The sequence below is a fragment of the Dermatophagoides farinae genome, chromosome 3 (genome assembly GCF_024713945.1).
Source record: "Dermatophagoides farinae isolate YC_2012a chromosome 3, ASM2471394v1, whole genome shotgun sequence".
Taxonomy (NCBI): domain Eukaryota; kingdom Metazoa; phylum Arthropoda; class Arachnida; order Sarcoptiformes; family Pyroglyphidae; genus Dermatophagoides; species Dermatophagoides farinae.
Genome location: NC_134679.1, coordinates 1,370,181 through 1,384,421, shown reverse-complemented (window position 1 = coordinate 1,384,421; position 14,241 = coordinate 1,370,181). Strand labels below are relative to the sequence as shown.

The following is a 14,241-nucleotide window of genomic DNA, read 5'->3' as shown; positions in this document are numbered from 1 at the left end:
CGTGGAAGAAAAATGATGGAAATCTACATTGGTTTATAACGAAAGTCATATCCCAATATCGGATTATCCCATTGCAGCAAAATCCATGGAGAGTTTCGAATTATCAAAAATTCTGGACAATAAAATCATCTTTGTAAATATATTTAAATTTTAATTTGATATTTTCCAGCATTTGTGAAAATCGATTGTAATTGACTTTGTTTTTTACAGCGAAAAATTTTGGTTGACAACAATAACAACAATAACATAACGACAGCTACAAAAACATCTTGATTTAAATTTTAAAAATTTTTTCAATTAAAATAAAAAATTCATTCCATTCTCACATTACATCACCTTGACCCTAAAGCCTAAAAATCTAATTTTCTCATCCAGTTATGTACTGTTTTTCGACCATTTTTTTAGGCCATCATCATCTAATTTAGATCGAAATTCAAAATGGTCTGTTTCAATGGTCTAGAAACAGAAAAAAAACGTAACAAAAATAATTCATTTAAACGCGCCTCATTTTTTGTGATCTCAATTCTTGTAGTTGAATTAAAAATAAACAAAACAACAACGTGTATGGGAAGTAAACCCGGAAACATATACAGACGACGGTGGTACCCTACTTACGAAGAAAATTCGTATGTAGAATTTGTTTAATTCAAGTAGAAATTCTAGCATTTTAATTTCATCTTTTTTTTGACAATAATAAAGGAATAGCTCATAGTTGACAAATGATAATGATGGTGGTGGTAGCGGTGGTAATGTAAAGAAATAACCATTAGGTCGAGTCGATTATTGATTTATTTTGATCGAAAAAAATGAAATAGCCCAAAAAAATTGATGATAATATCCTTAGGTTAGGTTAGGTTATCCTTGTCGACAATCATCAATTGCAATTCGGAATGACCTAACCACATACACCATAGGTTGAGTCTGTTTTCTGGCCTTTAGTTGACCTTTGTTGACCTCTTTCAATCGTGTTGCTGACCTCGGAAGACCAAAACCGATTAGTTGATGGTGCCTCTTTTCTATCATTGAACCGACCTTCACCCAAAGTTAGAAAGTTCATTTACCATATGGATGCTTGGATTTTTTTGAGAAAAAAAGGTTGATGCGTGGGCGCTTCGCGCCGAATCTATTCTGGAAACGCCAAAATTGTTTTTTATAAAAAGCCAACGACCAAGACGTTCAAAAGGTTATACAATTCCAAACCAGAAATAACAGAATGAATGGACTCATCCTATGCGGAAGAGAATATAAATCTGGATCAATGAACTGAACTGAAGAGCATCGATTTGAAATTAGGTTAAATTGGTGCCTCATTTCTCTATTGTTACATAAAGTTGTTGTTCTAAAAATTGACCATTATTGCTTAACTCTTTTAAAAATAACAGTTATACGGATGATACGCATGTCTAAAATATGACCCGGAACTGTTCTAATTTACTTGTATAAAAGAAGAAGGTATAAAATAAATTGAGAATTAGTTATTTTTTAGTTATAGAAATAAAAAAAAGTTCGAAAGTTCATCTTTATTCAAGAAAAAAAAACTAGGATCATACAAACGATACACGAGACCTAGGTCTTTCGGTCGTCTAAAAAATGGGTCATAAAAGCAATGGTGAGAAAGTAAAAATCTTCTAGATCACATAGGTAGATTCATATAAGTTAGGTCATACAACAGGAACAATTGGCATAGGTGGGTGGGTAATAGCTAGGGTTATTGGTTATGTTAGGTAACTATAAACATCTTTCTACACTTCTCCTACCACAATTGATCTTTTCTGGAACAAGACCATACCATTATGTACAACGTTGTGTGTGTGAGAGAGAGAGAGGGAAAATATAGAACGAATGAGCCAGGCCAAAAGGTCGGCGACCGTTTGTAATGATGGTAAAGTATACTATAACACTATATCTGTATGTGATTGAACTTTGTTTCCGGGTCGTTGGCCGTTCAAAAGCAGTCAACGAACCAGAATTTCCGTACGCGCGCGAGACTATGATCGGGTTATAATCGAATCTATATCATTACCGGCGATAGTACAATAACCGTGAGCTAAATTCGGACAATAACCATATATGCGGTTATTATAATTTTTAAGGTCAACAGGGTGTTGACATCATCACATGAATGACCGACCACCACACACACACACACAAGCACACAAAGCGCACATACAGTAGAGAGAGAACAAACAGACTGAACAAAACAACATTGTCGCTTGAAGAGAGAAACTTACCTTTTTTTATTCACTATGTGTGTGTTTGTGTGTGTAAGACAGGCTTTTTAAATGAAAGAGAAAAAAATTAATTCAAAAAATTGACAGCCATTTGATATATAAATTAAATGCAAGCCTTTTGTTTTATCATTTATGGTTAAAACAAAAGATGTGAATTTTTTTTTGTTGTTGAAAATTTTTATTAAAATATCCAGTGTTTTGAAAAATAAAAATTTGTTGTTGGAACTTGTTTGTTTGTTTGTTTTGAGGTTTTTCTTTCTTTGATTTTGTTGTTTTCACCGTAATTTCAATGAATTAACTAAATAATCGCATCAAAGATGGTATGATTCCATTCAAACCATTTTGGCCATTATTTGGTGCAATGATTGGATCCATTTCCCATTCATAATCACCACAATAACCATTTAATATTGGTGATGCCGGTATACCACGCCGTAACATACGACAACGATGTTGATCTAATCGCAATCTGGCCGTATCGATATCTTGTGTTTGTTCTGGATCACTCCAAAGACGTTCAGCAACAGCTGATGCACGTGGCCATAAACGTGATAATAGATTTGTACCATCAACAAATTCACCCCACATACAGGCTTCACCGCCAATAACAAGATCACGTTCTTCATCTGAACCACTGAAATTTCTTGGATCACACATATAATATTTTTCCCAATCATTACCTGGATATGGATATGATATATAATTTAGATACCAACATGCAGATAGAATCATTTTATAACCTTTTTTTAACAAAAAGAAAGAGAGAGTTAATCATCATCATTATCATTTATCATCCATGTGTGTGTGATTTTACATACCACGTTTAGCCACATTACGAATATAATTTTGCCAGAAATCCATTGATGAATCCAAATATTTATCTTTCCAAACAATAACGACTGAATCATCAGACAAATTGACACCATTATCAACTGGATCCTGATACATTAGATATTTGTAACCAACATCACGTACACTACGTAATGTACGTTCAATATAAAATTGTTCCAAATGATGAAAATCGGTCATTCCATTTGAACGCATGAAACGAATAATTTCTGGATTCGAACGCCAACAATCATAGCTAACTTCATCCATACCAAGATGAATATATTCATCTTTAAATGTTTGGCGAAATTCTTCAAACATATCATGCATAAATTTAAATGTAAAATTCAACATTGGATTTAAAACTTCAGATTCGGAAAAGAATGGATATCGTGGTACATGTGGATGAACATTATCACCATAACATGGTGTTAATAGATCAGGAAATGCTCTTGCCATTGCATGTGTATGGCCCGGTGTATCCAATTCCGGTATCACACGAATACCACGCATACGAGCATATTCAATAACCTCATGAATATCATCGGCAGAATAAACATGACGTTTTGAATAGGCACCTTGTTCACTGATGTTTGGATATTTTTTCGATTGAAATGGAAAACTTTGATCATCTACTATATGCCAATGGAATACGTTGAATTTATTCATAGCCATAGCATCTAGATTGGCTAGAATCACTTTTTTCGGTAGAAAATGTCGAGCCGAATCCAGAAGTATACCACGATAATTGTAACGAGGAAAATCATGAATTTGTGTTTCATTTACCAACAATTGTTGATCATCATTAGTGTAGATTATCTGTGTTAATGTTTCTAATGCTCGTAAAGCACCCCAAACAGAATTGGCTGAAATGGCCGCTTGATCTACACGTTCTGGATGTGGAAGCCAAATTGAATATTCTTCTGAACTATTTGCAGATGGATATGAACAATCCGGATTATTGTCCGAAATAAAAACATGAACATTTTCAATTACAGAATGATGTGGTTCAGGCTGATAACGTGGATCGATTAATATAATTTTTTTATAACGTTCCAAAGCATCGGCTAGTACTGAACAATTTTCTGTATTTAAATTCGTTGTGAATGATAAACGATTTGGATCGATTGAAAAAACTCTTTCGGTTGTATTGATTGAACGTGGTTTTGGCCACGGTGTTCCGGGTGATGGTTGAAAACCCTGTCACAAATAATCAATGTTAAATATTGAAAACTGGCGTTTATTTTTTTTTTTAAACCTACCAATAATGGAAGACGAAATTCAATCGGATATAATTTTGTCCATCCTGTTGTTATGATGGTACAGATAGTGATGAACAAAACGAAGAATATTCGTTTGATGATAATATGCATTTTATCAGCAAAAAAAAAACTTTTTATCATAGATATAGATTTCTTATTATGATGATGTTATGTGTATGAGTTACACTTTCACTTTGACAAATAATAATGGAATGGATAGATGAATCGAATCAAATGATCATTGATGAAGATGATCAACAACAATGACAACAACAACAACAACATTGATGACAATACTAATATTTGGTTAGATTTATAAAAAAAAAAAAAAATATATATTGAGATATAACATCAAGGCTGATTTTTTTAAGGATAGATGGATTTATTATGTCAAAATATTATAACAATGATGATGATGATGATGATGATGATGTGATAATATGTCAAGTAACAACAGAAAAATGCAATTATTAAACACATACATTTTGGATAAGATTTTTTGTTGTTGTTGTTGTTGATGATGATGATGATGAAAAAAAACGAGTTCATTCACAATGAACAAACATAAACTTTTCGGTTTTATTTCACTTATTTTTTGTTCTGAAAATGATCATCATCATCACCAAGATCATCGGTTTTTCTTTTTCTTTTTTTTTTTTTTTTGCTCGTGTCAATGCATATTTGATATTTGTTGTTGTCGAGGATAATTTTTGATCATTTATTATTATTATTATTTAATATCAACACAACAACGAATGATGTGCATTGTCATCATCATCATCATCATCATATCTTTGATGACATCGAAAAAAAATTTTTGTCATTTTTGCTGCTCAAAGAAAAAAGAAATAAACCGATTGATTCATTGATGGATTATTATTATTATTATTATTATCACATATTGTTGTTGTTATAGCGGCCATCACCAAAAAAAAAGAATGATCATCACTTTAAAATAAACGACAAAATGATGAAATGTGTCATATATTGGATTAGGTTTTTTTTTCTTTGAATATTACAAAAAAAAATTAACTTTATATTACTTATCCGTAATATGATCATGATCAAAATAAAACAAAACATTTTCTTCGATATGTCAACATTGTTTTGATTTGTGTTTTTATTTTCGAATGAAAATTAAATCTAATACCAGTGCTACACCCTAGTGGCAATCGAATTTGATGATGGAAAAATTTAAAACAAAAATTTCCCGCTTCAACACACACACACACACACGTTTGTATTGTTCATTTGTTTTATTAAATATACAAAACAAAAAAAAATTTATTTGGTATATATGTGAATATTAAAAAAAATGAAATGAAAGGCAAAAAGATGTGTGCTAATATAAATATAAATATATATCAGCAATTGAGAAAAAAAAATTTGTCTGTGTGTGTGTGTGTGTGTATTTTGAATGTGAATGAATAAAATTTGAATAATGAAAAGAAAAAAAAATCCAAATCTCTTGCATTGTGTATGTGTGTGTGTGTGTGTGTAAGTAAGGTAAGTGAAGGCAAAAAGTGCGTTTTCTATAGAAAAAAAAATGAGCAATTGGTTAATTCATGAAAAAATACAGATCAATATGAGAGAAAAGTGATAAGAAAGAAAAAAAATAACAAAACAACATATTTTTTTTTTTTTTTTTTGGTTTGATGATTGAGAAAATCATATTAATCATCATCATTATTTCATAAGGTAACTATATCAGAATCGTTGCTTGATTGCCTCGATGTTCGATTATTAGTATTATTATTATTATTATTGTTGTTGTTGGCAGTTTGTTGATGATTTCCATTACCATTAGTGTTGCTGTTATTGGAATGATAATGTTGTTGTTGATTATTTATCAACATTGTGGTCGTTGTATTGGCACTCGAATTATTTCGTTTACTAACATATGGTGAATGACCAATGTTGATTCCGTTATTATTATTATTATTGTGGATAGTAGTAGTATTATTATTAGTGTTACTATTAGATGTTTTCGATGATGCTGGACCGATCGTAATACATTCGACCATTGTAGGATTGGAAATTGTATAAACATTTGTTGTAAATATTTGAGGCGGTGTTGTCGTAACTGTAGCTGTCGTTGTAGTTACATTATTAGCTGTACCGGAATTCATAGATGCATTGAAATGATCTCGTACTTCATCTTCATCATCATCGTCATCATCATTTTCAATCACTTGAATCATATCAGATGTTGAATGTGTCCGATGATGATGATGATGTGGATAATTTGAATGTGATTGTAACGTATAAGAAGATGATGAGGCATGTGGACAGAACGTTTTTGTTGTCGTCGATGATGATGATGACGATGAAATTTGATGTTGATCTGGTTTCATCGGCATGTTACTCGTACTAGGACCATTGTACATGTTGCCATAATAATCTACTTGTGACACTTTGGAACGATGTCCAGATCTTTCTAAACTGTTTGTATATTGTTGTGAAACACCTGAACTACTTGTTACATGATAATGTGGATGATTATAATATTGATGATTATGGTAATGATGATGTGGATGCCTAGTATCGATTGTCATTGATTGATTCATTCCCATTGATGCTGATGCTCCTGGATGTTGTTGATGAGGATGGTGGTGATGATGATGATAATTGGAAATCGTATTCGATGAATACGATGAAGAAAGAGTGTTATGATGGCCAGCTGCATGTGCTCGTTGGTTGGCAGGACGAATCGTAATAATCAGATTCGAAGAATTGGCCACCATCATATCTGTGACCTGATCTAATGATTTACCATTAACTTCAATACCGTTAACCTCTAAAACTTCATCATTCACTGCTAACAATCCAGTGCTTTCGGCTAAACCTCCAGGAACTAAACGTGAAATAAATATTCCAGGCACTTTTTCGAGGCCATGTTCAGTAATTCTAAAAGAACTTCCATCTCTAATATAAAAACCAAGCGGCTTGTCTGAACCATGTTTGACCAAACGAACACGTCGACAGGTTTCAGGAACAATATCAACATCAATAATCGATGAAACTTGACGAAAATCTTCCGGTGCCGATATGGCTAATCGATTTTTAGAAGATGATGATGATACTGCTGGTAAGATGTTTCCCAAAAAATTTTTCTTTTTACCATAATTATTTAAATAATCGATACTTTCACCTGTGCAAAAGAAAATAAAACAAAATGATCAATGTTTATATATAAACAAAAACTTTTTTCACCTTTTCTTTGTACGATCAAACGTAATAATGGTTTAGCGGATGCGATTGCCAACGCAAAATTTGTATCATTATTAATTGGCAATAAATCTCCATGTATTGGATCCGTATAAAACAGACAAAATGGTATGGAAAAAAGATTATGAAAATGTTCAATTAATTTAACAAAATCTTCTAGATTCGTTATCTCTGAACGTTGAATAGAAAATCGTCGAAATTCGGCTTCAAACTAGAATGAAGGAGAAAATTATTTGAGTTAAAAAAAATTTAATCTTTTTTTAAAATCAAACCAAACATACTTTGCTTTTGATTTCAATCAAATTTTGTTGATGATTATGATGATTATTTGTTAAATTAGTAAATGGCGAATGCGTTTGTTGTTGCTGCTGCTGCTGCTGTTGTTGTTGTTGATGATGATGGTTTGAATTTGCCGTTGTAGAAAAATTTGCCATTGCAGAAGAATTTCGTATACCAATATTGTTGCTATTTTTATTTGTTCCAATATTTATGGTATGTTGTTGTTGCTGATGTTGAAAACTATTGACACCACCACCACTACTACCACCATGATTATGATTAAGATGATGATGATGATGATGACGGATATTGTTTGAATTATTTGATGTTGTCGATGAAGACGACGACGACGACGATGATGATGATGATGTTGATGATGTATTTGAAGAATTTACAGGCACAGTTGTCATTGTTGACATGATGAGAGTGATAACAGAAAAAAAAATTTGATCATCCAATTTTTAAATCATAAGGAACTGTTAAAATTTAACAAATGAACAAAAAAGAAAAATCCATTAATAGATGAATTTAGAAATAAATGGAAAAAAATAAAACAAAATAAAATAAAACAACAACAACTACACAACATCACTTGTTGCTTATGTGTGTATTCAATATATACAAGTTGTTGATGTGGTGGTGGTGGTGGTGATCACAGCAGCATCATTGCAATCATCATCGGTAACAGTAGCTTCAAGTATACACACACACACACACAAAGATTTTATTATTAAAAAAAAGACATTAGCATCATTCTCATGGATATATATAATGGCCACAATCACCAGGACAACCAGAAAAAAATTACATTCTTAAACAACTATATATACAATTCAATGACTCATTCAGCAATGATGATGATGATGATGATATTTCTTCCGATATACAAAATGAAAATTAGTAAGAAAAGTTTTTTTTAAAAAAAATAGGATTAAAATAGTAGCCATTTGTAATTATCAAACATCGATCGATCGATCGATCAATCATTTTGATTGTGATAATGACGAACAAAACAAACAAATGTAAAAGATGGTTAAAGCATCAAGTAGATTTTTTTTTCTCCAATTGACAAGATATATAATTACTGCTATACTATTTATCTATATATGTAAAAAAAACAGTGGATTTCAATCATCCATAACGAAATTAATGATTGGAAACGAAAAAAAAAAATTTTGCTCCAATTGGAACAAATTGTAAATATAGCTGAGAAAACAACTACAACATAATGTTAATTGTGACAAAGAAACAAACAAAAAAAAAATCATATTTGATTTGCTCATTCAAAGTAAAAAAAAAAAAGTTAAAAATAAAAAAAAAAACGTTAAGACAAGCAAAGAAAATGGTTTTTTTTCGTATAAGACAGTGTGGTCTTCAAGGTTTTTGTTTTCTTGGCTATATCGCTTTTTTTGGAGGGGAAAAAATGGTTGAAAATTGCTGGTTTTTTTCCAAATGTCAATAAAGCTCTTTCCATATATCACATACACATGAATAAAACCCAAAAAATGGATGCAACAATACCGGATTAAATCTTTTCTGCTATTGATATATTGTATGTGAGAAAAAAAATGACATCGGCACGAATTATTAGTACGGATATTATCATCATCATCTATAAATGTGATTGACAACCGTATAACACACAACAAGGTAACCTCTAATGGGTAAAAAAAAAGAAGAAAAAATAAATTTCTAGTAACCTGTAAAAATAAAATGAGGTCGATAACCACTACATATACATACAACAACAATTAACTAAAAAAGAAAACTACAAATACAAAAGAAAAATATAAACATAATCAAAAAATTGAATGAATAAATGATAAAGGCCAAAACAACAACAGGTTGATGTCAAAGTATAGTATATATGAATTGAATATAGTAGACACACACACACACAAAAAAAACAAACGGCCAATTTAAGCCAGACACCATATGTATTAGCTTGAATACAAATAAAACAAATTGAAAAACAAATAATAACAACAAAAAATAAAACTTTTAAATGAATCAAATCAACTGTGTATAAAATTCATTTTCAATCATATCAAATCAATAAACAAAAAAAAACAAGACTATCAAGAGTTGTGCAATTTGTGATGCAATTATCAATCATTTGATTATATTTATAATAAAGACAAATGTGAAGCTTCATTTTGTTTTTTCTTCTTCTATATTTATTGCCGATAAAGACATGTCATTGTTACTTACATGTGATAAGAAATTTTTTATTTTTTTTTTTTTTGAATGTTTGCGACAGAGTTTAATGCTTCTGGTTTTTCTTTTCTCTATATGTCTATTTCGGTTTATATTTCGACGTATGAAAGAGGTGTTTTTTTTCTGTATTTGCCGTTATTATCAAAAACCAGAAAAAACAGCTGGACCTGATAATCAATGTGTTGTGTATGACGCAATTTTTATGATCAAAAAAATGATGATAAATATCTTCACATTAAATGATTAATGAGAAAAAAATTTTTTTTTTTATCATCAAATTTCCTTGTTGTTGTCTAAAACAATTTGAATGATGCTAATTTATAAAATGTAATAATTTCCATTCGTTGTTGTTGTTGTTGTTATATCAACAAAAAAAACGATGACGACGATTGAGTTTTTTTTATAGTCACAATTTGTTGTTGTTGTTGGTGGTGGTTTTTTTTTTTTGATTTTAAAATTACATCATATTTTCGAATCAATGATGATGATCATAGTTGTGCGATATATGAAAATAAATTATAATGATGATGATTTGCCTTTGGTTTCTTCTTGACAACATCGAACGAAAATTTTTGTTTGTTTGAATCACAGATTGAAAAATATTTGATTGTAGTGCAAAAATTGAATTTGATTTGTTTCTAAAGAGCTGGATATAATATTGTATACGGCAAATTTTTTGAATCACATTGATCATGGGAAGTTTTTTGTTTGTTTGGTTACGTTTTGATCATCTGGAACTGTCGTAATGGAATGAGAAAAAAAATGATTATTAGATATTGAAAAACAATAGGACAATTACCATTAAAAAAAACTAACTTATCAATTGAAAAAAAAATTAATAGATGATGATAGGCACTTGATTATTGATGATTCCAAATATGTGGAAAAAAACATTGAGTGGATGGAATGAATTTGAAAAATTTTTGTTTTTGTAATAAAAGAAATCACATCATTTTCATGTTTTCATGTAAAATTCATAAGATTCATTTCTTGTGCGTTGAACTTTTTTATTTTTTTTTTTGTTCATCACAAATCAATTGAAATGATTTTTGTTGTTATAAGGCGCTGTAATCATCATGATTGTTGATATGACAAATTTTTTGTTGTTGTTGAAATTATAAACCAACAAAAAATCAATACATTTTGTTTGTATCGATAAATCAGAATCAGAAGAAGTGCACACACACACACATCAAACATAACCCAAACAAAATTCACAAAGAAAAAAAAATTGGAATTACAACCACTATATATGATTGAATGTAAAAAATTTATATATTTGTTTTATTTGATGTGGTTACGGATGAAAGAAGGCCGTTGGTGGTGGTGGTGATGGTTGATGATGATGATTGGCTGGTGATCATTCACCATCATTCATCAGCATCGGCCCAAAATTAGCTTAAGCATCATTATTATTTTTCAAAAATAACATTTCAATAACATTCACAACTTTTTATTGATGATGTGACAAACACGACGACAACGAATGGTGGTAAATTTTTTTGTTTTTCTCAACTCCAAAAAAAAACTCGTTGAAGAATAAACGACAACGTCAATGTTGTTGTTGTTGATGGTGATGATGGTGATGATGATCAAAAAGATATACAATACACAGACATACATACATGGAAAAAGGCTCAGTTTATGAAAACAGTATTTTATTTTTTTGTCTGTATGTGAGTGAGTGAGTGAGTGAATGAATGAGTCAAATCCAGTGAGCCATGATTGGAGAAAAAAATGAAAATTTTTATTTGTAAAGCAGGTAAAAATAAAACCATTTTGGGATGCCTAAAAAAAAAAACAAGATACCTGTTTTCTTTAGCATTGCGGTGTGTGCATATCACAAATGAGTAGCTGCCGTCGCCGCCACCACCACCACAATCATCATTATCATCAATGGTGTGTGGTATTTGAGAATAACTTACACTGCAATGTATGTATATATATGCATGTAGTGGTTGATGGTGCTTACCTTTATTTTAAAATACACGTATTGAACAGGTAGATTTGGCTATTTACAATATATAGGAGAATATAAATCAATGAAAAAAAATCTATAAATTATTATAACATCATTGTTTTTATTGTAAAATTATCATCTTTATTGATAATTTATCAAAAAAAAAAAAAAATTCAATTGAACAAAAAGGCTTGATGAAGAATATATATGAAAGAATTGTGATTCATAGAACATTACTATCGATAGATTCGTTCTTTTTTTGAAGAATTTCTTCCACACGCCATCTATCGACAGGTGATGAAAATTTTGGAGAATTTAAATTTTTTTTTTATCATCATGAAATCATTTTATACAGGACAAACATTATGATCATTGTAATGAATGGATAGAAATGTAAATCTTTCCATACGGTCCAAACGTTTTCTACATTTGATGACTGTGGTGTAACAAAAAAAAAAATCAATAAATAAATGAAATAACCAATGTTCAACTTACATCTGGTTGACCATCGAATGTAGCGCCAAGAAAAGCAAGATGAAATAAAGCTAACAATGTAAAGAATAGATTTATGATTCGTACGATCCAAATGTTTTTAGTTTTTCGATGTCCATGACGACAAACCAATGAATAATTGTCATCATCGTCATCATCATCGTAAACATAATAATCATATTGACATTTTCTTGATTCAACACATGCAGACCAAAAATGTGCCAATGATTTTCGTAGTTTAAATTCGGCTTGTGTAATCAAACCTAATGTTAATAGTACGGTCCAAATTTGAAAATTGAAACCATGTAAATAAGAGCTTATGAAATAAGTTGCCAAAATGGTCAGATAAATATTTTTAAGATTATTTTTCATAACTTGAAAAACGTCTACGAGAAAAAAACGGTTAGAAATTATCAGTAGTAAATTCATCAAAAAAAAACTTACATCTTTTTAGCCATTGATGCATTGGAATATTCCATGCAACAACTACATCCACCAATGATCGTGGCCATTCAATCGATAATGGTTTCGTCACTTGTAGATCGTCAAATCCCCATAAATGGAACATAGATTGACCAAGAAAACAAATGAAATAATGTGAATAATGAAATTGTATCGCAATAGAATAGGATCGAAGAATTTTCATGATAAAAAACCAAAATGTAGATGTTTGTTGTGGATCATCCGCAAAGAATATTCGAATAAATGAATCAAGATATTCGAAAAGAATGTGGCCAAAAAAATAATCAATAAGACACGTAGAACAGATTAAAAATAGTAATGAAAAAAATAATGAGCCAAATGATTGGAGAATATTTTGTTTGAAATTTTTCGTTCTTGTTTCATCATTATTATTATGATTTGTTATGAATAATTTTGAATGATCATTATGTGGATGCCAAATACCCAAAATGATGGCACAAGGATGTAAAACATAGGCACTATATTGTAGAATGATGAATTTAAAATTTCGTATAAAACTACCACTGTTTTTGATGTCTTTTTTCTCCATGGAAATTCTGATTTCATGAAAATATGAAATTGATTTCATTAGCAATAGCATCAGATTTGGTCGTAATTTTATCCAATCAGATGAATCATAAAAAAATATTAAAATTTCATTAAATCCAATGAATAAAAGATGTAAAGGCCATATAAAATGTAATCCATTATGAATATCGAATGCAAGCAATACTGATACGATAATACTTGATATGATGATCACAGAAGTAAGAAATAATAATTGATCAAAGTTATTTGATGAATAATGATGTAACAATAATGAGTAACCACTAATGATCAGAATCGATTCCGATATGATGAAATGAAATTGTTTCATTCTGGTGGATCTCATTACTACAATGATTAATAATGTAAACAATATGATGGCTATAAAATTAGTTGCCAAAATTGGCAATAAAAATTGCCACCAAACATCACGTAATGTTGGTTCAATACAATGGAAAAATAATTCATTCATTGTATGTTCGGAATTCGATCCCATCATCGTCATATGATCATAATAATCAGAATCATCACCTGTAAATGAGGAAATTCTTTTTATTTGGATTTGTTTGTTTATAAATCAAAAGAAAAATTGACAAAAAAAACTTACCATATGAATCAAGAAAATCTTCATGTTCATACGATGAATCTTCATCATTGTGTAAGTCATCATAGATAAAATCGTTAGCGGCCATAATATCCATATCGTTAGCGGCCATAATATCCATATATTTTGAAT

General features: G+C 30.2%; 2 protein-coding genes across 2 annotated transcripts; both read right to left on the bottom strand.

Annotated features, from left to right (window-relative positions):
- Positions 1-2,386: 2,386 nt before the first annotated feature.
- On the bottom strand, positions 2,387-12,052 carry par-6 (partitioning defective protein 6). The gene is made up of 7 exons (XM_075729173.1): positions 10,845-12,052; positions 10,040-10,782; positions 7,831-8,304; positions 7,535-7,760; positions 6,457-7,472; positions 3,050-3,878; positions 2,387-2,971 (listed from the first exon to the last, which is right to left on the bottom strand). Exons 3-7 carry the CDS (start codon positions 8,245-8,247, stop codon positions 2,526-2,528), a joined length of 2,934 nt encoding a protein of 977 aa, XP_075585288.1. The 5' UTR covers positions 8,248-8,304; positions 10,040-10,782; positions 10,845-12,052; the 3' UTR covers positions 2,387-2,525.
- Positions 12,053-12,106: 54 nt separating this feature from the next.
- por (Protein-serine O-palmitoleoyltransferase por) lies at positions 12,107-14,236 on the bottom strand. Its single transcript, XM_047062051.2, has 4 exons — positions 14,113-14,236; positions 12,942-14,036; positions 12,501-12,883; positions 12,107-12,441 (listed from the first exon to the last, which is right to left on the bottom strand). Exons 1-4 carry the CDS (start codon positions 14,228-14,230, stop codon positions 12,340-12,342), a joined length of 1,698 nt encoding a protein of 565 aa, XP_046918007.2. The 5' UTR covers positions 14,231-14,236; the 3' UTR covers positions 12,107-12,339.
- Between the last annotated feature and the right edge of the window lie 5 nt (positions 14,237-14,241).